General features: G+C 40.2%; 1 protein-coding gene across 6 annotated transcripts in view; it reads left to right on the top strand.

Annotated features, from left to right (window-relative positions):
* The window catches only part of lrba (LPS responsive beige-like anchor protein), a 792,225-nt gene that overhangs the window by 661,025 nt on the left and 103,861 nt on the right, over positions 1–27,339 (top strand). For all 6 annotated transcript variants that reach the window (XM_039750242.1, XM_039750239.1, XM_039750241.1 and 3 more), the window contains one exon: positions 10,484–10,573. In XM_039750242.1, the coding sequence (XP_039606176.1) occupies positions 10,484–10,573 (90 nt within the window). The remainder of the gene's footprint in view (positions 1–10,483; positions 10,574–27,339) is intronic.

Here is a 27,339-nt window from a genome sequence, read left to right as displayed (position 1 = left end):
GGATCTTGTCTGCTTTTTGCAGATGATGTGGTCCTGTTGGCTTCGACCTTAGACATGCAATAGGGCGTTTTGCAGCCAAGTGTAAAGAGGATCAGTACCTCCAAGTCTGAGGTCATGGTTCCCAGCCAGAAAATGGTAGAGTGCCCGCTTTGGTTTGGAGATAGGGTGCTGTATCAAGTGGAGGTCTTGTGTTGTCGAGTGCTGTCTTGTTCATGAATGTGCGATGAAGGGTGTGGGAGAACAAACAGACAGATTGCTGTACAGGTCAGTCATGGTGAAGCTCTCGACTTCCTGGTCTGTCTGTGTTCCTATCCTCACCTGTGAGCTTTGGGTAGTCACCGAAATAACTTGATTACCAATACAAGCAGTACTGTAGAAGTGAATTTTATCAGGTATCAGGGCTCAGCCTTAGAAACAGGGTGAGTAGAACAGACAATTTGGAAGGTGCTCAAAGTAGAGCCGCTGCTTCTCTGCATTGAGAGGACTCTGTTAAGGTGGTTCTGGTATCTGGGAAGAGACCTTAGGGGTAGACCCAAGACACACTGGGGAGATTATTTGTGTTAGCTGGCCTGGGAACGCCTCAGTACCCCTCTGGAGGAGTTAGAGGAGGTGGTGAGGAAAAGGATTGCCTTGGCATCATTGCTTAGACTTCTGTCTGCAGGACCTGGACTGGGTAAGCGGCAGAAGGTCGATTGATTGGATGGAAATGACAGAGGACAAATTACAATGGTCTACTGATCGTTTGCTCAGAAGTACCACATACAGGCCGTGCCACAATGGCTAAGCACAGTAACACAGCTGAATTCCTTTTAGAAAAAAGAAATTTTATTACAAATTGAGAGGAAATGTTTTTCAAATGTTTCTCTTACGATAGAGTATGGGTATGCCACCGCACCTGATGATTAGGGCCACAGTTAATAGCAATCCAAACTCTTTGGAACTAGAGACTTTACCGGTTTTTAATCTCACCATTGAGTGTGATAAGCGAGAAACACTTTTCAAATCAAGCATTGTTCTAAATGTTATTCCTCTTTTTAAACTTTCGCCCTCTTTGGTTGTTACTGTGGTGCCCTGTCACACATTGAATATAAGTATGTAAAATATGCATTAAACAGCCCTCCGCCATTAAATCGTGCTTATGTCTGTTCTGTTTCATGTTACAGTAGTTGTGCTCTTACAGTTATTGCCAGCTGAGCAGTTGCCCATATTTTATTTGGACAGGTGCTTGGGTCGAGTTTATATTTTAATTATTGCAACACATAAACAAGATCTGACAATATGCAGAATTCAAAACGCTATATATTCTTTACTTGTGTTAAATATTTACATAATCTCGGAGTTATTTTTGATTGTTTTATTTAAAAAATCTAGTATCTTTTAGGATAGCAGAGTGTTCACTCGGATAGATTTGCTATGTTACAGTACTCGACTCTGCTGTTCTCATTTCAGTTCCAGTGCCATCTTTGTGTTGCTTGCATCAGTTTTCTTAACAGGCTGTAATTTCTCCATAAATGTTGTTTAGTTGTCTGTGAATGATTGTGTCTGGTGATAAACTGACAACGATTAGCCGTTTTACGCACGCACACTACTCGTCAAAAGCTTTAGAACACCTCAGTTTTTCTTCAGATTTAATCAGCTGAAATGCAATGAATGACCTAAAATGGTGAAAAGGTAAGCAGTGTAAACTGTCTAAGGTTTTAATTTAAAGTTTAGGTTAGCAAAAATGGGGAAGAAAAAGAAATTTCAGAATATTACAAATAGATCTGCTTCAGCGAACAGCTAATGGGTTACAACCTACAGATGTTTTTAATATATTTAAATGATTTAGATAGGAATATAAGTAACAAGCTGGTTAAGATTACAGATGATACCAAGATAGGTGGATTAGCAGATAAGTTGGAATACGTTATATAATCGCAGAAGGACTTGGACAGCAGACAGGCTTGGGCAGATTTGTGGCAGATGAAATTTAATGTCAGTAAATGTAAAGAATTACACATAGGAAGTAAAAATGTGAGGTTTGGATACACAGTGGGCGGTCAAATTGAGAGTCCACCTTATGAGAAGATTTAGAGGACTCTAAGCTGTCGACTTCCAGACAGTGTACAGAAGCCGTGAAGAAGGCTAACAGACAGTCAGGTTATATAGCGCCTTGATGTGTGGAGTACAAGTCACAGGAGGTTCTGCTCAAGTCTTTACAACACACTGGTGAGGCCTCATCTGGAGTCCTGGGTGCAGTTTTGGTCTCCAGGCTACAAGAAGTACATAACAGCACAAGAAAAGGTCAAGAAAAGAGCGACTAGACTGATTCAGGGCTACAGGGGATGAGTTATGAGGAAAGATTAAAAGAGCTGAGCCTTTACAGTTTAAGGAAAAGAAAATGAAGAGGAGACCTGAGTGAAGTGTTTAAAGTGATGACGTGAATTAGTCTAGTGGATCAAGACTGTTATTATAAAATAAGGTCATCAAGAACACGGGGACACAGTTGGAAACTTGTGAAGGGTAAATTTCGCACAAGCATTAGGAAGTTTTTCTTTACACAAAGAACGATAGACACTTGGAATAAGCGACCAAGTAGTGTGGTAGACAGTAAGAGGTTAGGGACTTTCAAAACTCGACTTGATGTTTTTTTTGGAAGAAATAAGTGGATAGGACTGGCGAGCTTTGTTGGGCTGAATGGCCCGTTCTCGTCTAGTGTGTTCTAATGTTGTGCAGCAATTAAGGTAAATGAACAGCCTTGCAAGCTGAAGCAGACAATTTGCACAGGTGTCCCATCTTCTGTTGATTACTTAAAACCCCTTTGTCTGTCTTAAAACAGAGTTGGAACAGACTGTGTTTACTACACCTTCTGAAGTACCACTTGAACAATATTACACTGTAGAAAGGTATAAATTCCAGTGATAATGGCAAGGAAATGGCAATTAACAAATGAAATCAGGCAGAGCATTATTACCTTTACAAGTGCAGGCCTTTCTGTTAGAGAAAAACATCAAAGTGTCAGTGAGCCATTTGGAAACCAGAAGAAACTCTGATAGGAAAAGATCTGGCAGAGGCAAAGTCACAAGACAATCAGAAGACATGTTTCTGAGGGTCTCCAGCTTTGTGTGTTCACAGGGTCCTCATAGCACAACAGCTTCGACAAAAGCAAGTGTCAGTTTGTACTGTGAAGAGGAGGCTTTATGCTGCAGGTTCGACAGGGTGACAAAATAAAGGACAAAATAGGGCCTGGAAGAAAGGCTTATGAACTGATGAATCAAAATTTGAAATCTTTGGTTCATCATGCAGGGTACACCATCGAGTTGATGATGGCGATGGTTCCTCAGTGAGTGACACCAACTATCAAACATGGGGAGGAAGTGTGATGGTCTGGGGTTCTTTTGCTGGAGGCAGAGTCTATGACTGGCATTCTCAATCCAAAGGGTTACCACAGCATTTTGCAGCACCACGCGATACCTTCTGGTCTGCCTCTAGTAGGTTTGGGGTTCACCCTACAGCAAGACAATGACCCAAAACACACTGCTCCAGGCTGTGTCACAACTACATTAAAAGAAAAGAACAAAAAGGCGCTCTTCAAAACATGGAGTGGCCAGCATCGTCTCCAGACTTAAACCTCATTGGGTTCGTTTGGGATGAACTGGACAGAAAGGTGAAAGGAAAGCAAGTGCAACACATTTAGGGGAACCTCTGTAACATTTTTGGGGAAAATATTTCTGACCGATCTTTGATTTCCCTTCTAGAACTAAGGCCACGTGTGTGTTTGGCTGTTATATCAGCAGCAGGTGGCTACTTTGATGAATCAAAAGTTTGAATTAATCTTTTTAGTCTTAATGATTTTGATTTGCCTTGATTTCATGAAACCTTAAGCCATTAAACTGCACGCACATCCATAAATACTGTAAAAATGAAGGTGTTCTAAAACTTTTGACTAGTAGTGTAAATAAAATCAGTAAATGGCATTTGCAAAATTATGGGCACCCTTTTAGTCTTAAAATGGCAGAACTTGTTAGGCTGTTAGCTGCCGCTTCTGTGGGCGAAAGGCTATACCATATTCTAGGTAGCTATAAGGAAGTGATGTTCTGTTATTGAAATGAAGAAAACACTTTGAATTTAAACATCAAACCTTAACTTTCTGAGATTGGCTCATAGGGCGGCTCTTCGGTCTCCTCTTCTTTCAGCTTTTGTATAAAATCGGCAGGTTGTCATTTTTCACTCTACAGTATGGCTGAAGTCCCTTTTCCTGAAGAATGCTTTGTGTAACTCTCAGTCACGTCACTGTCACTGTATGTTCATGTATATTCCAGGCGTCTCACTTTGTTGATTTGACTTTCTGATATTCATTGTTAAATTTTGGAGCAGCAGTGGCGGTTCGTGCATCTACCTCAGAGCTCAAGAGTCCTGGGTTCAGATTATGGGCCTGGTTGCTGTCTTTAAGGAATTTGTTCTTCTCAATGGCTGTGAGTTTTCTTTTCTTTCTTTTTTTTTGTTTCTTGTCCCACATCCCAAGGACTTGTGGCAGGTCAATTAGAAACTCTAAATTACGCTAGTGTGGATACATTTGTCATAGAATGGATTGGGTTTCAATGCTGCCTGGGTGGGCATTTGCTGCCCTGCGCCAACTAGGTTTGAAAAAGTAAAGGGATGGATGGGCCGATAGTTTCTCTTTGTACTGCAGTGAACATTGTGATATAGCAAGCTGTCAAAGGATGTCTTCTGTACATCTGGTTGTGTGTAAATCTTTTTTTTTTTAATTTCTAGCCTATTTACTCTTCCTTATTGAAGTTTTCTCATTTACATGATTGTAAATAAGCCACCATATGTGTCTGTGTTTTTTCGTTTTCTTCTACTGCTCTTCTAAAGGCTTTAACAGATTCACTGTCCTGAAAATGGTGTCACTGCCCCTATAATTAGACGTTTTGTAAAATACATTCGAGATAAACACATTGTTCTTGTACTGAAGTTGGTGATTACAAGATTGAAATCTTGGTTTAATTATCTTCACATGGAGTCCTCCTATACGGCATGTCTGGTTGACGGTAATGTTCTCAATGGCCCTCCCTGCTTTTATTACGCAGGATCCACTCAACTTTCATTAAGTCATGCCAATATTCTCCCCGAAGCAAGCCACAGGGCACCATTTTATATTGTGAAACTGGAGATGCTGCATTTTGGCAGGATTGAAGCACCAAATGTGGTTGTAAGTGTTTAGTAAATCACTTTTATACATTTCTAGAAGAAGTTTTCTGCCCTGCAGAGTTGTTATGGGTGGCTTACGGTTATCCTGTAAAATTCCGATTGTAAAAATAATTTCCTCACCATCTGTAAACAAAACTGAATCTCTGTCTGCGGTTCTGTGTTCATTCACCACCAAGGGGCTCGTGCAACTTTTACTGACAAACGAATATCCCAAAACTAAAATAATGCAGTTTTGGTGACTGCACATCTGACTCCATGTAACTTGAAAACTGGCTGGATGAATAAATGAAATGTATTTTCAGGCCGACCTTTTTAACTAACATGTTCTTTAATTTCAAAGTATGATGTTCACTTAAACTACTAAATTTGAATTGTCTTTCATGGAGGGTGGGATCCTAGTAGGTGGGGCTTGGAATAAGGGGGAAAATTCCTGTAACGACAACAACGTTTATTTCTGTGGAACCAATAAAAGAAAATCTGAGCACATCTCACCAGTTTTAGTGTCGTTACATTGTTTATTGTTTAGAATTTTAGAACATTTAGAAAAATCCGGACAAAAACGGGCCATTCAGCCCAACAAAGCTCATCAGTCTTAATTCCTCCAAAATAAGAGCAAGTCAAGTTTTTAAAGTCTCTAAAGTTCTTTGTCTGCCACATTACTTGGTCGCTTATTCCAAGTGTCTAGTTTTCTGTGGAAAGAAAAACTTCCTAATGTTTGTATGAAATTTCTCCTTAAGTTTTCAAAGTGTCCCTGTGTTCTTGATGAACTTGTTTTAAAGTCACAGTTTCGATCCACTGGACTAATTCCCTTCATAATGTTAGACACTTCACTCAGGTCTCCTCTTCATCTCCATTTTCTTGAACTGTAAAGGCTCAGCTCTTTTAATCTTTCCTCATAACTCATCCCATGTAGCCCTGAATCAGCCGAGTTTCTCTTCCCTGGACCTTCTCTGGTGCGGTTATGTTCTTATGGAGACCCAAACTGCCCACAGGACTCCAGATGAGGCCTCACCAGTGTGTTATAAAGCTGGAGCAGAACCTCCTGTGACTTGTACTCCACACGACAGTCTGTTAGCCTTCTTAATGGCTTCTGAACACAGACTGAATGTTGATAGCGATGAGTCCACTATGATTCCTAAATCCTTCTCATTAGGTGGACTCTGATTTTCCGACCTGCCTTTGTGTATTTAAAATTGACTTTAAAATACAACTAATGGTATCTAAAGCTTTAAATGATGTTGCTTCTTCATGTGTCTTGGAGTGTGTGTCCCCCTACCTTCCAGGTCAAACATTCCACATAACCTTAGGTCTTCTGTTTGTAATTCCAAGAGCTAAACTTAAAAATTTGGTGAGGTTGCCTTTTGCTGTGGGCGGCATGGTGGCGCAGTGGGTAGCGCTGCTGCCTCGCAGTTAGGAGACCTGTGGTTTGCTTCCCGGGTCCTCCCTGAGTGGAGTTTGCATGTTCTCCCCATGTCTGCGTGGGTTTCCTCCCACAGTCCAAAGACATGCAGGTTAGGTACACTGGCGATTCTAAATTGTCCCTAGTGTGTGCTTGGTGTGGTGTGTGGCACCCTGCCGGGGGTTTGTTTCCTGCCTTGCACCCTGTGTTGGCTGGGATTGGCTCCAACAGACCCCTGTGACCCTGTAGTTCGTGTATAGTGGGTTGGATGGATGGATGCCTTTTACTGTTATGCACCAAAAAAAAAAGGTTTTGTGGACAGACGAGACAAAGATGGCCCTGCATCAGAGTGAGGGCAAGAGCAAAAGTGTAGAGACAAAAAGGACCTGCCCAAGATCTAAAGCAGACCACCTCATCTGTTAAACATGGTGCTGTGGGTGTTATGGCTGCCACCCCTCGCTACATTAACGTTGGAACTGCAGATGGCAGTCGCACAATGAATTCTGAGGTGTGTAGAAACATTTGATCTGCTCATGTTCCAGTAAATGCCTTCAACCTCATTAGATGGTATAAATAAAGATCCACACATACTGCTGAGGCAACATGGGAGTTTATCAAAGCTAAAAAATGGAAAAATTCTTGAATGGCCTAGCTATTCACCTGATTGTATCCATTTGAGCAGGCCTCCCATTTAAAAGGACAAGCCCCTGAAACAAGCAGGAGCCAAAGATGGCTGCATTAGGGGCTTGGCAGAGCATTGCCAGAGAAGATCTCAGCACTTGGTGATGTCCTTGAATCACAGACTTCAAGCAGTCATTGCATGCATGGAATATGCGACAAAGTCCTAAATAGGACAACAGCTTTAATAGACCTGCCATTGCTGTGTGCCAAACATAATGGGGGTGTCTGAATTGTCTGTTTTGTAATTTTAAACTGTGGAGCAGAGGGGTACATCAAGATGAAGATTCACGGAGAGCACTCTATCTGTCTGTCTGTCTGTCTTTCTATATTTGTTATATATATTTCTTATCTATGTGTCTATCGATCAATCAATCAGTCAGTTTACAGATCCAGCCCCGGTCCTGGAGAATTACTATAGCTTTATGTTTTCATTCAAACCCTTTTCTTAATTAGTAACCACTTTTTGATGCTAATTCACATATTTTGCCTCAATGTTTCTATTTTAAGATTCAGACTCCTTCATGGTCTCTTTTTTCCTTAATTGCCAGCCACGTGATAAAGAGAAACAAAACAAGCCATCACATGACTAGCTAATCAGTGCCCATCACACATTATCTGAAAATAAAGAAAGTTAAAGAAAGGTCTCAGTAATGTTGATCTGCTCAGGTCCACAAAACATTTTGATGGTGTGCTTCGGAAAAAGAAAATCAACAGTTAGGGAAACGTCTGCTGTGGCAGAATGAGAGCAGCAACAAGCCATGACTTCTAATTAAGAAACTGGTTAGGGTGAAATTGGTTGGAGTTTGAGGTCTCGACTTAGCTGGGCATCTGTTGGCTCAATAACTTCACATCTCATTTCTGGCAATTAAAATGAAGGGGAACAAAGACAGTTAGTAGCATAAGTTGGGCGCTGATTAAGAAAAGGGTTAGAATGAAAATCTGCAGCCACCATAGCACTCCAGCATCATAGTTGGAGTCATCTGATCTATCGTCTGATACGTGGTGCCCTTTCATGTCCATCTTTTTATTTGTCTTATAGTGCCTTTTGTGTTTATCTATCCATTACCAATGATGGGCACATGCAACTTTAAATGTTTCCTTAAACATGCGTTCATTATTCTAATTATGGCTCATTGTGAAACCACTGCCCACCCAAGTAGCATTAGATAGATAGATAGATACTTTATTAATCCCAAGCGGAAATTCTCATACTCCAGCAGCAGCATACTGATAAAGAACAATATTAAATTAAAGAGTGATAACAATGCAGGTATAACAGACAATAACTTTTTATAATGTTAACGTTTACCCCCCCGGGTGGAACTGAAGAGTCGCATAGTGTGGGGTCTCCTCAGTCTGTCAGTGGAGCAGGATGGTGACAGCAGTCTGTTGCTGAAGCTGCTCCTCTATCTGGAGATGATCCTGTTCAGTGGATTCTCAATGATTGACAGGAGTCTGCTCAGTGCCCGTTGCTCTGCCACGGATGTCAAACTGTCCAGCTCCGTGCCTACAATAGAGCCTGCCTTCCCCACCAGTTTGTCCAGGTGTGAGGCGTCCCTCTTCTTTATGCTGCCTCCCCAGCACACCACCACGTAGAAGAGGACGCTCACCACAACCGTCTGAGAGAACATTTGCAGCATCTTATTGCAGATGTTGAAGGACGCCAGGCTTCTAAGGAAGTATAGTCGGCTCTGTCCTCTCTTGCACAGGGCATCAATATTGGCAGTCCAGTCCAATTTATCATCCAGGTGCACTCCCAGGTATTTATAGGTCTGCACATTCACCTCTGATGATCACAGGGGGTCCAGGAGGAGCCTGGGCCTCCTAAAATCCACCACCAGCTCCTTGGTTTTGCTGCTGTTCAGGTGTAAGTGGTTTTAAAAGTAAGCACAAAGTAAGAACAAGTTGTGGATGGTTCCATCACAGGGCACCAACACAGTCAGTATATCTGGGATCACAGACCATCCGGACCTGAATGTCTACAAAATGTAAAAAAAAAAAAAACATAAACAAAATGATGTGGGGAGAGCCTTAAAAATCCACATAGCAGCCAAATGTATGAATCTGGACTTCTAGAACTGTGAAACACAACTAAACATACAAGCAGCTAATGAAGTAAGTTCAGCCATTGCCTGTGTGAAAGACTGAGCATCACTACTGGCACAGATAGCAGGCATGGAGCATCACTACTGGCCTCTCTTTGACTATAAATCTTGACCAAATATTTGACATCATCCATTGAAGGTAGGTGACAGTGGGGTGAGAGCGCAACCCTGAGGAGCCAAGGTCCGCTGCTTGTCATGTGACAGGCTATAAACAAGTGTTAGTTGACGTGGGTCTATGAAATACCTGAACATTAACTGTGAATTGGGTTTGGCCCTTAATTGTATTTCATGTGAGTAAGTAAGTAATGTCATAATTAAAATAATGGTTTTGTTAGCATAAATTTAAGATGAATACCATTGTTGTTCATTGACTTATTTGAATGTTTTAAAATGTGTGGATTTTATGAAGATATTTCAACATGTAAGTGTACCATACTGTTCATTAAGTTACATTAATGCTAATATTTTTTATTATTCACTGATTACAGATTTAGTATTTGTAGCTTGCCAATATGAATATAAAAGCCCATTAAGAAACCCAACGTCTCTTCCTCCAGGCAGATGTCAGAAACCAGGATCAAAGATTTGCTGCTGCAAAGTGGGCACAGTACCATTTCCGATTCTCAGGCTTCAAGGGAGAGGGAGAGGTGGTGGCGGCCCAGGCATAAGAAGGAAGAAATTTGGAAGACGTTGGTCATACCTGTTACAGATTAGCTTTTTTTGTTCCTGGGATCTGTGACAAGAGCAGGAAGGGGTAGCTACCGAGAAGTTGAAAGCAAAGCCAAAAAAATACGGGCTAAGTTTCTCTCAGCCCGTTTCTGTTTAGTATCACGGAACTGGGATAAGGAGATTTTGCAGAGTTTCTCATGGAAATAACATTTACAGTCCTGTGAGATGACCTCATTCTCAACAGCAGTGCCAAACTCTTCCCCCCCCCAATAGTGAGGAGCAGCACACTTAAACGCACACACACAAGCATGCCCTGCCTTTCACAAACATGATTCAATCCAGAAAGTGTGGAGCGACATTTTCTAGGTGACAGTTATAGCTCTATAGCTTGTAATTAGCACCTTCTAACATGCAGACTTGCCTTGTTTATTTCCAGGCTGTTGAAGCTCAGATTCGAAGTTTTGGACAAACCCCTTGTCAGCTGCTAATAGAGCCACATCCCCCCAGGAGTTCTGCCATGCAGGTGGTGAGTCACCTAACAAAGACGCCTTTTAAATGAACTGCAGTTTGGCTGAGTGGATGGTTACAGTTGCATTGCATCATTTTGCAAACTAACTCAAATTTAGAGCAAAATCCAAAGAGACGATAAATTTTACAGTGGTTAAGCCTGACCTGCATGAAGGCCAAGGTTGTCTCTTTGGTGTGCCGTGTGAAAAATGTATTATTTTATTTTGTTTATGTATTTATTTATTTGTTTGTTTGTTTGTTTGTTTGTTTCCAGACATGACTTTTGCTTTAACAGTGGTGATGATGTTAATAATGATCATTTCAATGTACAGGTTTAGATTAAGGTTTGGAAGTATGCCAATCCCACCCCCCACCCTTCAAACATCTGATATTCGATTTCCAAAAGCCATGAATAGCGAAAAGTGTTTGCTTTGAAACCAAGAGAAAATAATAAAAAAAAGGTTAGTAATCCAGACAGCCAAGGTCCCTGTTACTGCATAGGCTCTAATGGTGCTGACAAGCCAGCTCCACGTTAAGCAGCCGTATCACCTGGTGAATAATATGAGCGGAGTTACTCGAGACGAGGACCCCGTGTGACAACATCTGTTTAGCACCAAGCTAAGCGGTAACCTTTTTCTAGAGCTTTATTAATTGCCATCAGCAGCCATCTGCTGCACTGCTTTGTCAGAATGGAAAGAAAGATGGCTGATAATTATCAGGCTCCGGCCTTGCTCAGCAGATTATTAATGCTGGTACCCCGTGATCCCGCATTTAGGCACTAACTTTACGACTGTCAGAAAGAAAGTTTCTTCCTCATCACTTCTGCTTATTCCTAATAGAGTTTGTGTGTTTACGCCTAGCAGTAATTAACTGTAATTTGGCTGTTGAAGTGGCAGTTAAGAAATGAGGCCCTCGGTCTCATGTACAGTGAAGGGTTTTTCAGGTTCGTTTATTTATTTATTTGACCCTTTTATCCTTGGCATCTTATAAATGTATAGTGCATTTGTTTCCATGTTTCTACAGCTGGAACGCCGTCACGTAAAGTGACACAAGGTCACTCATGGAGTGGCAAGTGAGCTTAATCGGTAACCTTATCCTTTCTAGGCCCACACCTTTGTCAGATAATTTTAAAATAGATTTAAAATTAAGTCTGTACACAGCCATGATACTGTGCTGTGATAAAGTATTTGGCCTATCCTGATTTTCTCTATTTTTTGCTTATTCATAACATATTGAGAAGTGTCTCTGATCTCCAAAGAAATTTAGTAAAATACAAAAGACAAACGGAGTACACGCACAGTTGTTAAATGATTATTTGATTTATTGAAGGAAAAAGGTTAACCAACACCTAAAACACCCATGTGAAAAAGTAATTACCCCCCTAAACTTAAAATTTGGTTGTGTCACCAACATTGATTTGATTGCATTAACTGCAATGAAACATTTCAGGTAAGAGGAGATCAGTCTTTGGCATCGCTGTGGAGACATTTTGGCCCACTCTTCTCTACAGAATTGTTTTAATTCAGCCACATTGGAGGATTTTCGACTTGATCTGTCAATTTAAGGTTCCACCACAACATCTCGGTGTAGTTCAAGCCAGGAGTTTGTCTAGGTCATTCCAGAACCTTAATTTTGTTTTTATTTGTTTCAGCCATTTACAGGTGGACTCGCTCTTGTGTTTCAGATCATTGTCTTAACTGCGCTTGAGCTTCAGGTCACACACTAATGACCAGACATTCTCCTTCAGTACTTTCCGGTAGAGAGCTGAATTCATGCTTTTGACTCATCAGTCTATACAACATTATCCTAAAAGTTTTTGGGGTAATCAAGGTGTTTTTTGGCAAATGATAGACAAGCCTTTATGTTCCTCTTGCTTAGCACTGGATTTCCCCTTGCAAACCCTCCCATTCGTATCATTGTTGCCCAGTGGTGGAATCAAGAACACTGACATTACTTGAACTGAGACAGGCCTGCTAGTTCCTTAAATGTTTGTCTGTGTTCTTCTGTGACTTCTCGAATGAGTTTTCCATTGCACCCTGGGATTTGTTTTGCTTGGTGGGCCAATCCTGGAGAAGTATGCCATTCTTCCAAAATTTTTCTATTTGGAGATGTTGGCTGTCATGGTGGCTCGCTGGAGTTCCCAGGGTTTTAACTCTTTGAGGGCTGAATATTTTTTCCAAAAAACAGTTTCTGAAAAGCAATGGTTTCACACAGAAATTAACATAAAACATCTGTTGCTGCATGCTGTGGCTGCCAGTTTGCCAAGAATATGTGTCAGGCTTGCTGCCAGACTGTCTTTGCATGGCTGGGTCAAAGTCGCAGTGCATTGCAATCTGGTCATTAAGTGGCAGTACTCCCTGGTGAACATTGTCAGTACAACAATTAACTTGTATCAAAATCTGAGTTCGACAAGTCATAGTCCAGTTCAAAGAGAATAGGCAGAACGCCGTCCACGGAGTGTTTTGCTTTACGCATTCACTTTGATCTCTCGCCAAATGTCAGTGCCATTTTTACCGTTGTTTTAGCCTTGCTACTCATACGAGTGTAGGAAATCTCAGTCAAACCAATGAATTTAACTTTCCTTCTCGCAACGAGAGTCCAACTAAAACATAACGATTGGTTTTGTCAAAGTTTACAGTCGACTACCATCCTCAACTCTTCCTTTTGACAAAAGTTGACATCAGCCCAGAAAGAGTTAATTATTGCTTTGTAACCCTTTCTTGGGTCTTTTGATCGAGACATGTGCGCTGCTTGTTGAGACCTTATGGCCAGCTTCACATTGCTGGAAAGCTTCTATTGAAGTGATGCTTAGATTCAGTGCTTGAGTGTGTCCAGGTCGAGTTTCACCCATTATCATTTCAATTTAGTTCTTTGTTGGACTGAGTGGCTAAGGGGGCAATTTCTTTTTCACGTGGGTAGTACAAATTTTGGGGAACTTTTTTGCCTAAATCAAATGATCACTTACAAACCGTGTGTTGTGTCTACTCAGGTTGTCTTTTTTTAGCCTCCTAAATTTGTTTGGAGATCAGATCAACTGAGGGTTATGAATAAGCATAAAGAGAGCAAATCTGGGAAGAGGGCAAATACGTTTCTACAGCACTGTAAATGGGAAACATGGCAATTACATGTCAAAAAAAAACTTAATGAAATAACCCTTAAGCGTGACTCTAGAGTAATGTCTGCATTAGTTAAACGAGTTTAATTGAAACATTACGCTGCAGTCGTGGCAAAATCACATACCCTGAACTTGACAAGCACTTACAGATTTTGACATTCAAGTGGTTAAAGGTGCCTTGTATTTAAGGGTTATTTTCCATCTTGCTCTGGCAGGTGTGACTGTAAAATTTGACAGGTCTGCCTGGTTTTTCTAGACTTTATCCGTCTAGTTACAGCTCCTCAAACCAAAAGCAGATGGATGTCCAGCAGTAAGAAGGCTGGCATACTGCTGTTCCTTATACTGCGCAATTTCTTGAACACAGACACACACACACTTGTCCCCAAAGCTCTGGCAGTGATTTCTAAAATGTTAACAATGTAAAGACTCCTGGGTATGATTTCTGCAAACAAATATATAACTAGGTAGATCTGACGATGCTCACCTTATTAGATTATAACTGAGTTTGCATTTTATAGTTCTGCGATGAGCCGTAACTACAGCTGCTCTGCATGATGCTTTTAGTTGGATGTTTGCAAATCACAGAGAAAAGCAGAAAATGTGCTGTAGGGGGGGGCGTCAAAAAAGAGATACATGGTAAACAGGCCCACGTGTCAGATAATAATGTTTGTGTATAACTGGCAAGGAATCCAAAGCGTTCATGTTGTTGTGATCAGTGAGTTTCACCTCCTGCTGACTCAGCTCTGGAATTGTTAAGGACTGAGTGGTTGGCATATTGGAACAAATACACACTGAGTTGCTATAGTTTATTAGGTAGACACCCTGCCTTCGTGCATTCCAACATTTGGAACATGATAATGGTGTATTGAATAAATCAGACAGGCCAACATTTCTAGCATCAGTTCAGTCTAGCGTTGTGACGGATTGTGACTTTGAATGTGGTACGACAGTCGGCTGGCTGTAGTGTGTCAGCCCAAGCATCTCCCAAACAGCTATCACCCTGGGCTGTTTACGCACAACCATTTTAAACGTTTGCAGAGAGTGATGTTAAAAGCAAAGAACTGCCAATGATAAGCAATCCTGTGGACAAAAAGGAGGATCAAAGTCGCCAAAGGAGAATGTTTTGAGACATGCAACCAAGTAAATGGGTCACAACCAGGCAAGTTGCATCCAGATTCAATACCGGTATGCAGAATGTCACCTCAGAATGCTTCACTTACCGGACTTCCTCTTAACACTAGAATTACCAGAATCTACGAAAAAACTTGTAGATCCGACCCACCTTAAATCCGTTTGCACCGCTCCACCAGCATCTTTTGTCCTCTAAATGTGCCGATAAAGACAGGCTGCAAGCAGCCGGCTATTCTATCCCCCCCACCGACTTAGAACGTGCACGAACTTCTCCCAACTCATGCCTTGATAGATTGTTATTTGGAACACATGCATTTCATGTGTGTTCCGTTTCCACAGTAATCTGTGTAAACACATTTTTAAAACAGAAATGTTTTTCATATTTTAGTAGTAAATAACAAAATGTAGGCATAAACTATATAATGTATGAAGCCTGAAGTCCAAAGATGCTTAAGTAAACACTTTCACAAAAGGTTCAAGAATAAGACAACAGCTTCTGTGGCCTAGTGGTAAGATTTGCTGACTTGTAATCAAGAGTCCCTGGTTCGATCCCGACTCACTCCTATATTTGCCGTTTTCAGTAGCGAACTGCTCTTATTGTTAATAGTATACAGTACACAGATACACTTAGTTTGCGTCAGCAACATATGGTGTACATTTATAGGACTTGTAAAAGTTACCGTTTTTTGTTTTTTTTTCACTTTTATTCTCTCTAAATCACGATATATACTACCACCCCCCTACCTAGGGATCTGACGCTGTTAGTTTTTATTTGAAACTGGGAATAACTGGAGATGTGAATGGTGTTTTGAGACAATGGAACTGGACATTCTCTCATCTGGAGGGATAAAAGCTGCCTTCTTCGTATCTCACCGTCACTTGATTTTTTTTTTTTATTGAGTGTTCCTGCTCATGCTGAATTAGTATGCGCCTTATGGTCTATGATGTCAAAATAAAAAAACAGAGACATAGGTATATATGATATTTGGAATTATTCGTTTTATGACCTGTATAGTACATTTCGGAAAACTTTGTGACACGGATGCAACATTATTCATGTTATTCATATTCATTCACATAACATCTTGCGTTTTTTTTATCAGTGATCGCGTGTTTTTTTTCCCCTATCTTGCCAGTCCCCACATGTTGCTGTATTTTTGTTTCTCTTGTACTCCAGGACATGCAGAGGAAAGAATAATACAGAGCGGTAAGTTCAGCGCTATATGCAATCATCAGATTCAAATGTTAATAGTTCACACACACGCAAGGATCGTCCTACCTACATTTACAACGTGTGTACCTGTTACAATGTACACACTTCTCTCTATGCTGTGGTTTCTATTACACACCTGAAAGAAAGAGACAATATATGTGAAAACATCATCGCACAAATGCAATATTATTTGAAAACGAACAGCATCAGATTGGGCGTGAATTTATGCTGGCGCTGTTACTTAGAGTCAGATCAGGAGCTTATTCAGTGCGCGCAAGAACATGCAGGTGGCCAGTTGCTGTGTGCTACAACATGCTGGCAGAGGATTCAACATCGACTCAGTTTACTTTCCTGGGGAGAGCGGCTGTCTGAAACAGAAGCTTGTTGATGTTGAAACCTCCTTTTTTTTTTTCCATCACCTTTTCTAGTAAGATGCGACGACGAAGTTCCTCTGCAAGCTGAGCTACGAACACTCTTCTTTTCTCAGTGCATGCCTTGCACAGTACATGTGTGTCAATCTCCGCCAGCATGCTGTAGCAAACAGCAATTGGCCACCTGCATGTTCTTGCGCGCACTGAATAAGCACAGGGACATTACAATCTTTGCAGATGTTTCTTTTTGTGTTTTAGTGTCCCATGTCCTTTATGTTAAACCATGCTTGACTGTTAGTGTTAGTTTTGCCCCCTGGAAAGGAGAAGGTAAGGAATTAATGATATCGATGGCAGTGAGGAGGGTGTGTAGTCCTCAGTCATATTGTGTGGAAGAAATTAAATTGGAACTGTATTAAAGGAAGAAATCTTGTCCTCAGATTGGACCTCTTTGAGGCAGGAACCAGGCAGGAGGAAACTTGTTCATTGCATGTTTTATTTTCTCTAACAAGCACTCTCGTTACAGCAGTCTACTAAGGGACAACTCCCTGGGCAGAGGTTGACAACCAATGCTCAAAGAATAAGGAGATGTCTATATTTACAGTCAGTTGAATTTCATAGCAGTGCTGAATTAAAGCATACACATCACCCGACATTTTACTCTGATTGGTTCGGTGGCTTACACACCCAAGTAACATATCTAAATTAAAGTCTCATTTCTACTACGTTCTTGGTCCATTTAATATTTTTCAGTACTTCCTGAGTCCCTGTGTGCGTGACATCTGTCAAGTCTTACTGGGTAGCTGATAGTCATCCAACTTCTTGAACCATCACCCATAACCTTCTTGTTCTTTGTTGTCCATTTAACCTTTTTCTGGTTTCCTGATATGTTTAAACAAGTCTCTGACATTTTTTAACCCTTTTGTACTACTTCTAACGTAGATGCTATATTTTAATGTGGAAAGCATACCAAAGCAATTTAAGTGCAATAACTATATTACACCTAAATAATTATGTGACCCCTAAGTCTAATTTTTCTTCCACAACCGCTTCACTTCTTGTTTGGAATCCAGTAATGCAAGCTCTGTGCTAGAAGATGAGAGGTGGCAGGAAGTTTTGCACCGCTTTGGATGGATCCTTGGTGGAACATGGAAGTGGTTGATTCAGTCTTAGTCAGGACCTCACCGCTGACATTGCTGTCAGGGGTTGGCGGTACCAGAAGTTTGCGACTCCCGACATCATCTCTCAGATAAACATTGATGACACAAACCACGTTAAGGTGCTAACTCAGTAGAGGAGTTTGCCTGAAGGATCGCTACAAGACAATTATTTCTTCTAACTTCTAAAGGGTTCCGATAATTTTGTCCCAGCAATTTTGGAATGTATTTGTAGAATAACCATGAACTGAGTTCTTTTCACAGCTTTTTTGATCTATTGCAAACCAAAGAAATGCTTGTATGGATGACAAAAGATTTTTTTAATTTCATTATTTTTTAGGGAGATTAGTTTGTTACTTGAATTCATTTCAAGGGCACCACATTTTTTTCCACGTCTGTAAGCTGTCCAGATTTTGTAGCAAATACGCAAAAGATTTCTGCATTGATACAAAATTCCTGAATATCGCATCTAGCGTCTTACGTAATCCAATATCGAAAAAATTCATGCTGCTCCGCAGCCTAAAGGAGACATAAGACATTGTGAGATTAGTGGATCTAATAAACTGGCAACTCCGTGTAAAGTGCTAAATAAACAAGCTGGGTGACTTGAACGATAGCCTCCAGTGTGTAGACATTCTGTGTACCGTAACCATCAACAGAAATAATTTTCTGTATAATAATTTCAGAGAAAGAAGATGATGTTAAAAAGACCACAAAAGTAAAACTACACAAATGATAAAAACAAGCCTATGCATTAAGAAGAAATCTCTGTTAGTGATGAAAAATGAGCAAATTAGAAACGGAGCAATTAAAAAGCCCTCCCATATGTAATATGAACGTAATAGAAGAGGCAATAAGATAGAAGTTATTATTTAAATTTGACTCCGGGGAAAAATTGTAATCACTCTCACTGTTCAGCAGCAAGCTTTGCTTGGGAAAAAAAAAATGATAATTTACAGGGCTGTCTTCATTATTCTCATGGTATACATACATTAGGAACATTACAGATAATCCCGTATCTAGCAAAGTTTATGTTGTGATGCTAATTTCTTATTGTATGCAGACATAACTATGATAAGATATCATGCCTGCTGCTGTATATTCATTAAAGTGGATGAAATCATTTGTTGTTAAATATTGCACATGATTAGAATGAGTTGATGGTGGGCTTACATTACCTTGCTAGTTGTGGCACAGACATACAGTGCCCTACATAGTGTTTGGGACAGAGACGCATTTGCCCTTGATTTCCCCCTTTGCTCCGCAATTTAAAATGACACATCAAACCATTCAGAAGGCGCACATTGCAGACTTTCATTTAAGGGGATTTACATACTTATTGGTCATACCATGTAGAAATGACAACACTTTTTATACCTGGTCCACTCATTTCAGGGAACCATAATGTTTGGGACATAGCAATGGCAGTCCCTTCTATGCAATTAGATTTTTTGATATGATATACGTTTGTTAATCCCCATTTGAAAATTGTCTTTTTGCATGACCTTTGGGGTCAGAGCATAGGGTCACCCATTGTACCGCGCCCCCGAAACAGAGTAGGATCCCTGCAATGACTGCTTGAAGTCTGCGATTCATCTGCATCACCAGGTGCCGAGGATCTTCTCTGCTTGTTCTCGGCCAAGCCTTTAATGCGACCATCTTCAGCTCCTGCTTGTTTTGGGGGCTTGTCCCTTAAGTTTTTCTCTTCAGCATATGGAAGGCATGCTCAATTGCATTTAAATCAGGTGACTGGCATGACCATTCAAGAATTTTCTATTTTTTAGCTTTGATAAACTCGATTGTTTAGCAGGATGTCTGGATCATTATCTAGTTGTAGGATGTAGCATCATCATCCAATGAGTTTAGAAGCATTTACTGGAGCTTGAGCAGATCAGATGTTTCTGTACAACTCAATTCATTGTACCACTGCCATCAGCAGTCACATTATCAATGAAGTAAAGTGTGCCAGGACTTTTGGCAGCCGTACATGCCCAAGCCATAACACCACCAGCACCATGTTTAACAGATGAGGTGGCCTGCTTTGGATCTTGGGCAGTTCCTGTTTGTGTCCACGCTTTGCTCTTTCCATCACTCTGATGCAGGGTCATCTTTGTCTCGTCTCTTCGCAAGACCTTTCCCCAGAATTCTGCAGACTCTTTGACGTCCTTTTTCACAAACTAATCTAGCTGTCCTGTTTTTGTGGTGTTCATCTCACAGTGTGTCCTCTGTGTTTCTGTTCATGAAGTCTTCTGCTGATAGTCATCTATGACATGCCCACATTGGCCTGCTGAGGACTGTTTCTGCTTTTGGGTTTTTTTCTTGACCATAGTGAGGATTCTTCTGTCATCTGCAGTTGGAGGTTTTCCATGGCCTACTACTTCCTTTGTGATTACTGAGCTCACCGGTGCACTCTTTCTTCTTAATGATGTTCCATACACTTGATTTGGGTCATCCTAAGGTTTTACTGATGTCTCTGATTGTTTGATACTTTATTTTTCAGCCTCATAATGGCTTGTTTGACTTTCATTGACACAGCTCATGTTCTCGTATTGAACAATAGCAACTACAGACTCCAAAGGATAGAAGCAACCTGAGGTATCTTATGAAGCAATGAAACACACCTGAGGAATCACAAACATCAGTGATGCCAATTGTCCCAAACGTTATGGTGCACTGAAATGGGTGGACGTGCAAATCCCGTAACATGAAAGCCTGCAATGTGCACTTTAGTCACGTCCGAGTGGTTTGATTTGTAATTTTAAACTGTGGAACAGAAGGGGATATCAAGGAAAAACTTGTCCCAACCATTAATGGAGGGCACTATATATTTCAAACCATTTTGTAACTCAGCACTGCATTTCTCCAAGTGGTTGTACCATCATATGCTACAAAGCTGAAGACAATTTATTCTCCGCTATAAAACTACAACCACTCTGACCCTTCAGGTTACCAGTGTGTTCAAAAATAATTCCTGAACTGAGATGTCAGTTCATGTCTAAAAATGAACAAATGGCGGTTGGAATGGTTTTCATTAAAACATGAACTTAATTAACACAAGTCAGCACAAAAGCTTTTCAAAAGCAGGCGGTTGTGGCTGTTTTCAGAACCACAATCGTATTTTACATCACTTCTTTTTTTTGGGGTCACCTTGTCTGGTTCAGTGGTCTGTACACTGAAAATTGGCCGTGTTAATGCACAGGCTGTGTTTAATGGCTCTGTATTCGTGCCAGTGACATCAGGCATTTTGCTTTCAGATGTCTCATTTTCTAGGACAACTGTCCTCAGTTGGTTTTATTTTGCGACCACATTGTGTTTTGTGTTCTGCCTAAAAATAAAATAAAAGGAATCATTGAATATTTAATTATTTCTATCCCCTTCCCATTACATGCTAGGGTTTGAAACAAATCATTACTTGTGAATACAAAGCCATAATAACGGTGTGACCAATTCCACTCAGCGTTCCATAACTCTCTAAACAGCAAATCACAGAAAATGACTGCTCAGGCGACCCGGAATGTTTTTTAATTTTCCTTTGAGCATACTGCCAAGATGATGCGCTGAAATAAAGGTAGCTGGGCAGCCATCCTTGCCACTCTGTTAACTGGCGATGCATAGTAAGCTGTACAGAATATTCCCTGCAAGTGGATGGATGATTATGCCTTTATGAAGCTGCAAATTCTCCTATGTACCTCTCTGAATTTTCTACCCAACGGGTCATAAAATTTCGAGTCTGGCACATTAACCATCATTTTCAGGAATTGATAAATCTCATTCACAGTTAGTTGTGAGGTGATGTCATGGAACGTATCATAGAGAAACTGGCTTTGGATGAGATCCTGGATGGAAAAAATGATGAGCTCCAAGAAGATTCTTAGAAGCGATGTACGTTCTCTTATGTACAGTACAGCAAAACCTTGATTGTCCATCACTCGATTCACCGTCAGTCTCTACTAAACAAAGAAAAAAATTGCACACCCCTGTGCCTACCTATTACTGTACTACTACTGCCGTGCAGTACGCTGTAAGCTCTGCTCCCTTGTGCTAGCGCATAGTATTCATCCCCAGCACTACATGTCGGGCCGCATTTTGAAATCACATTGTCAGTTATGTACCTTAATAGCGTTTCTTAGCTTTTCTCGTTTATTATAATTAATCTACTGTACATTGTTATGGCCAATAAACGCAAGTGTGGTGTCGGAATTGTCACAAAGAATTGAAATTATTAAATGTTTATTAAGTGTCAGTTATGTATCTTCAGTTTTAATAACGTTTCTTAGCTTTTTTTGTTTATTATAAGTAATTTACTATACATTGCTATGGCCTGCAAACATAAGTGTGCTGTTGGAATAATCACAAAAAAATTGAAATTATTAAATGTTAACAAAACAGCGAAAGTGTGTCAGGCATTGCTTCAGTTGATTGATTGATTGATTGATAGATAGATACTTTATTAAACCCAAGGGGAAATTCACATACTCCAGCAGCAGCATACTGATAAAAACAATATTAAATTGAAGAGTGATAAAAATGCAGGTATAACAGACAATAACTTTGTATAATGTTAACGTTTACCCCCCCAGTGGAATTGAAGAGTCGCATAGTGTGGGGTCTCCTCAGTCTGTCAGTGGAGCAGGACGGTGACAGCAGTCTGTCGCTGAAGCTGCTCCTCTGTCTGGAGATGATCCTGTTCAGTGGATTCTCCATAATTGACAGGAGCCTGCTCAGCGCCCGTCGCTCTGCCACAGATGTCAAACTGTCCAGCTTCATTCCTACAATAGAGCCTGCCTTCCTCACCAGTTTGTCCAGGCGTGAGGCGTCCCTCTTCTTTATGCTGCCTCCCCAGCACACCACCGCTTAGAAGAGGGCAGTCGCCACAACTGTCTGATAGAACATCTGCAGCATCATGAATAGGAAAAACAAAAGTGAACAAAATAAAGTGTGATGCTGACAAAATTGAAAAACAGGTTAAAAATGGAAACTTCAGACGATAATGTTATTCTGTATTAATGTTAATGTTCTGTGTTATTTTCTTTTTAAATTCTGTTATTTTATGTCTTGTTAATATATTGTGATGTGCAGGCAGCTGGTGATGTACTGAGGGGAACTGAAAGGGTGGAAATGATTGCTGTAAGTGATGGGACTGGGCGAAGGGCTTCTGCTCTGTGAGGGGCAGACACGCCTCTTAGGAGATGAGTGGCAAGAGAATTTAGGTAAACAAAAGTTAAGTTTTGAGTAGGGAGTCAGGAAACAATAAGCTGGAGTGTTTGCGATATTGAGAACAACAGAACTTGCATGGCAGGAGATAAACTGATTGGTAGGGAAAGCTTTCTTTTATTGTTTTGGAGGTGTAACCCGTAATCCAGATAATGGAGTATAAGACAGGGTAGCGTTTGTTATAGAATGAAGACTTCAAGTAAAACGTAGAAAACTGCAGTACCTTTGAGTTTTGTTTGCTTAATACGCTGGCCGTTACAATATTATATGCATGAATTAATTTTGTTAATACTATATTATGTTTTGTTAATATTCGCTTAATTAATCCACTGTGTATCAATTAGCTAATCTGTTATCCATCACAGCCTCAGTCCCAACCTGTGATGGATAATCAAGGTTTTACTGTATATAGCTTGAAGGCTAGTAGGAGAAAGAATATCGTAGACTGGCACCAGGTCCTGAACTGCCACTTCACACTCATTCAGCTTCTCGCTGTGTTCCACACAAGTTTATACTGGAGTCCCACCTTCAAAGATCTGCTTAAGGCTGCCAAAGCACAGTCACTCTGCTAGTTGCTGAGGTAGCAAGTCAGTCAAATGATCCAGTTAGAAGACGACATCATGGCAACACTCCCACTTTTGCTGTGAATGGACTGTCTGTTGTGGTCAACCAGGTTACATTCTCCGTGAATGTCAACTTTCCCTGACACAATCTTTTGAGATCAACATGGCAAAGGTGTGTGGTTCCGTTATTCCCACCAAAATATAGCAGAAATATCATTTTTGTTTAACTGTGTGTTTGGTTGAGCAAGAAGCACTTGCTTTACCGGACTCTTCTAAAGATTTCTGTGTGCTCCAGTGAGATCGCTACAAAAACTAAGTTGTAAAAGCTTGGAGTAGGTAGACATTTAGCGTGTCCATGGAGACATAAAAAATACAAGTGTATTACTTCCAGTTAAGTATAAGGGAAAAACGTATGAGGCTTGGACAGCGATTTCAGACACTTGTCCATGACCAGTGTTAATAAGAAAAACATCTTTTTCCTTAAGTCCTCAAGATTTGTCATGGACAATTTTCACTTGCTCCTCTAAAGACTGAGAATGTGATTCATGGAGAGGATTTTGTCGCTGCTGAGGAATGTTCATACATTGACTTAGAAATTGACCCGGATTGAAAGTTATGGAGAGTCTTCTACTGGGAAATTAGAAGAACCGTTGTACAATCCTGCAGAATAAACGTCTGAAGCTGATGGCACTGTACCTTTAGCGTCCTCTGACAGTAACATGATGTTGACAGTTCATAACACGCAGAATGTTACAGAGCATGAGTATATCCAATTATAAATGACGACTCAAGTTTAGAGTTGGCATTTACACCGACACGACTAGCAGATAGAAGAACATTGCAGCAGACGAGAGGTGTACAATTTGAAATCTCTTCTTCAGATTGGTTTCTTGTACCGTGTGATATTGGATTAGCCCATAAAAAGTAGATGTCTGCTCGCTACTCATCTTTGGGGGCAGACAGAAGATCAGAGTGGCCATGTTTACTCCTAGAAGACCACAGACAGGAACTGAATGATCAAAGTCAAACCTTTAACACGGTGCCCGCAAAATGATCACAAAAGTGCAGGTAATTATTGTATTTTAGGTGATTTCTTCAGCCATAGCAAATTCAATTACAAATTCAAACAAAATTTTATGTGTTTTTTTGTTACTTTATTTGGAAAAATTAACTGACACTTGGTGTCAGTGGTGAAAGTCAAACCTGCAACCTTCTAGTTTACTGTCCTGAGCCTTAGCCACTTTATCACGTAAGCAAGTACAGTTTTTACTTTCTCGTATACAAAGTATAGAGGAAGGTATTGTAATTGTCCAAAAATTCAACCTCAAGATTTTGATGAATCCCAACGTTTTAGACCTCCCCGAGTCCAGAAATAACATTTTTGGAATTGTGTCTGTGTATGTAAATACGATAACTTGAGGACGCTTTCACTTAGGTCAACCAAATTTTACATACAAGTATTAGGTACAAAACATTGATTTCTATCAACTTTTGAGCTATTTCTGCTAACCAGAGTGCTTTTTTATTCATGCAGCTGCAGAGTATGATTTATTCAACTTTACTTTTATAATAATTGTTAAATATAAATTTGTTTTTTTGTTGATAGTTCTTTAATGTACATAAGATAAAAATATAATCGTCTTGCAGTTTACTCCTCAAACTTGTTATTGGCCTCTGAGATACCTGATAAACTCTGATAAATAATCTGGTCATGTAAACCCTTAACTGGGTTACTGTTGAGGATTTTGTATCCTGTGCATGTCCATCAACCTATGCATGTGTTTGCTTGACCCACAATTTCAGTTGCCATAGGTAGGACTGTCCACAATATAAATTTGCAGGGGTAAATGTATGGGTGATTGCGTTATTCCTTCTCCTGGCTTTGAATTTGTCTCCATAAAGTCATGACTTGGTTTAGAACATCCTAACTAACAATGTTGCGCTTTAATTGACCGAGCCTTCATTGAGATAAAATAAACAAAATCAACTACCGTTGAGACACTAACAACAGTAGCGCAGCAGTTTTAACTGTGCGGCCCATCTGTTTTTGAACTGCATTGCATTGCTTATCGGCACCCATTGCTTCACGGGGGTCTCCAATTCCCCCAAAACCCCTCGATAATTGATGGTTTGTCATTTCCTTGCACTGCCTGATGCTTCACCCGATACCCAAACCCCCAGATTGTCCATCAAGTGTCTAAGCTTCACAGAGGACACAGTTACAAGATTATTGAGATTTATAAAGGACGATTGCTCTATTGATATTTCAATTTTATGAATTGAAAGCATATTTTTGTGAGTTTAATTTGTCCACATCATTTGTACTGTATATGGTTCATTAATTACAAATTTGACTGGTAATCTTCAAACATGATATTACTTTTGTAGGGAGTGCAAAAAGAAACCTGACATTTTCTAGCAAAGGTTGGGGAGCACTGCATTAAGAACAATGTTTGTATTATAGGACCAGCGTGTAGAGAGCCCTGTATATTCTTCAAAGTCACCTGTAGATGTTTGGTCTTACTATGTAAACCTAACGATGTAGTGGCTAAGGCTTTGGACTTTTAACCACATGGCTCTTCCTGCCTCTGTGTGACCCTGAGCAGGTCACTTACTCTGCCATCTTCCAAATATAAAATGGTTTTGCTAATTGCTATGACATACCCTAGTCTTGTAAGGTGCCTTGAATAAAGGTGTCAGCCACATATAATTTTTATAAATATGTAACTGCTAAGTGTACCGATAAACCGTTGTTCTGCTCCAGCATGAAAATGCTGAAACCGTGGACCGCAGATAGTGAATTCCGAGCTGCTTGCATAGAGATGAGAGTTCTGGTTCTCAAAACCTCACTCTTTCTAGGTTATATTTCCTTTATCTACTTCACTTCAGTATCCTACTGAGCTGTCATTAATACAAGAGAACGTTCACACAGTCATTTGCTTTCTTATGGGGAACATCCAGAGTGGCACATCGAAGGCATAAACTCCAATATAAAATAATTTAGCCCAAGATATCTCTTAATATTTGCCACATGCCAGTAGTAATACATCACATCTGGTAGCACAGGAATATTTTTGAAGGAAAGATTTAAGAGTCGGCTCTCAAGTGGGGTTTGCTTGTTTTGCCGTCGTTCTTGTTTAATGTGCTTTTCTTTGTTGTCCAAAGCCATTTCACAAGGACGCATTAGCTTGAAAAGAAAAGAAATTAGCCCAGCCGTTTTTGTGCTTTCTTAACTGAGATGTAAATTTCATCTCACGCTGTGAACGCTGCACAAGCGGTAATTTACGCCAGGTGTAGCAATTAGCAGCCACATGCCCGCCTTTTTTTTTTTTTTTTTCTCTCTCCTCTTCTTCAGATATTCCTTCTGGAGAATTCCCTTGCAGACATTTATGAACAGCAGTGTTTTTTTTTTGTTTTTGCTTTTTATGTTTTTCATAGTTGCATATTTATTTTATGCTTTCTTCCATGTTTCAGTGACATGCTGTTTGGCTGATTGGCAACTCTAAATGGGCCCAGTGTGGCTGTGCCCTGGCATCTCTTACTTTGTTAGTTCTGTCTTCTGCCAGATGTTCCTAGCAACCCTGAAATGGATGAGGTGGTTTCAAGAATTGATGGATGAATGGATGGATGGAATGAGTGATATTTTTTATCTGTATATTGTTTGTAATGTCTTATTTATTTTTGATATGATATCTATAATTTGTATTTTAATTTCACTAATGAAATGCAAGAATATGAATGTTTACATTGTGTGCAGCTTCCTAAATGTTTATACAGTTGCTCTATTTATCTGTTTCTTTCTCTCCACTTTTCTTCCATCACTTCTTCTTGGACATGGTGTTTATTTAATAGGCCCTTTCTTAGGTATGGAAGTTTATAAGAAGTGGAAACTGATTAAAAAAAAATACTCTTATATAACACTGGACAATGAAGATTTTGGTTCCTGAACACTTGCTTCTGTCTGATGGATTTTAACCTGCTGATCACAAAAGCCACCTTTAAATTTTCCTTTCGCATAACATTT

This window comes from Polypterus senegalus, chromosome 4 (genome assembly GCF_016835505.1).
Source record: "Polypterus senegalus isolate Bchr_013 chromosome 4, ASM1683550v1, whole genome shotgun sequence".
NCBI classification, from domain to species: Eukaryota; Metazoa; Chordata; class Cladistia; order Polypteriformes; family Polypteridae; genus Polypterus; species Polypterus senegalus.
The sequence above is the reverse complement of the archived record's forward strand: the minus strand, read 5'-3'. Positions and strand labels throughout refer to the sequence as shown.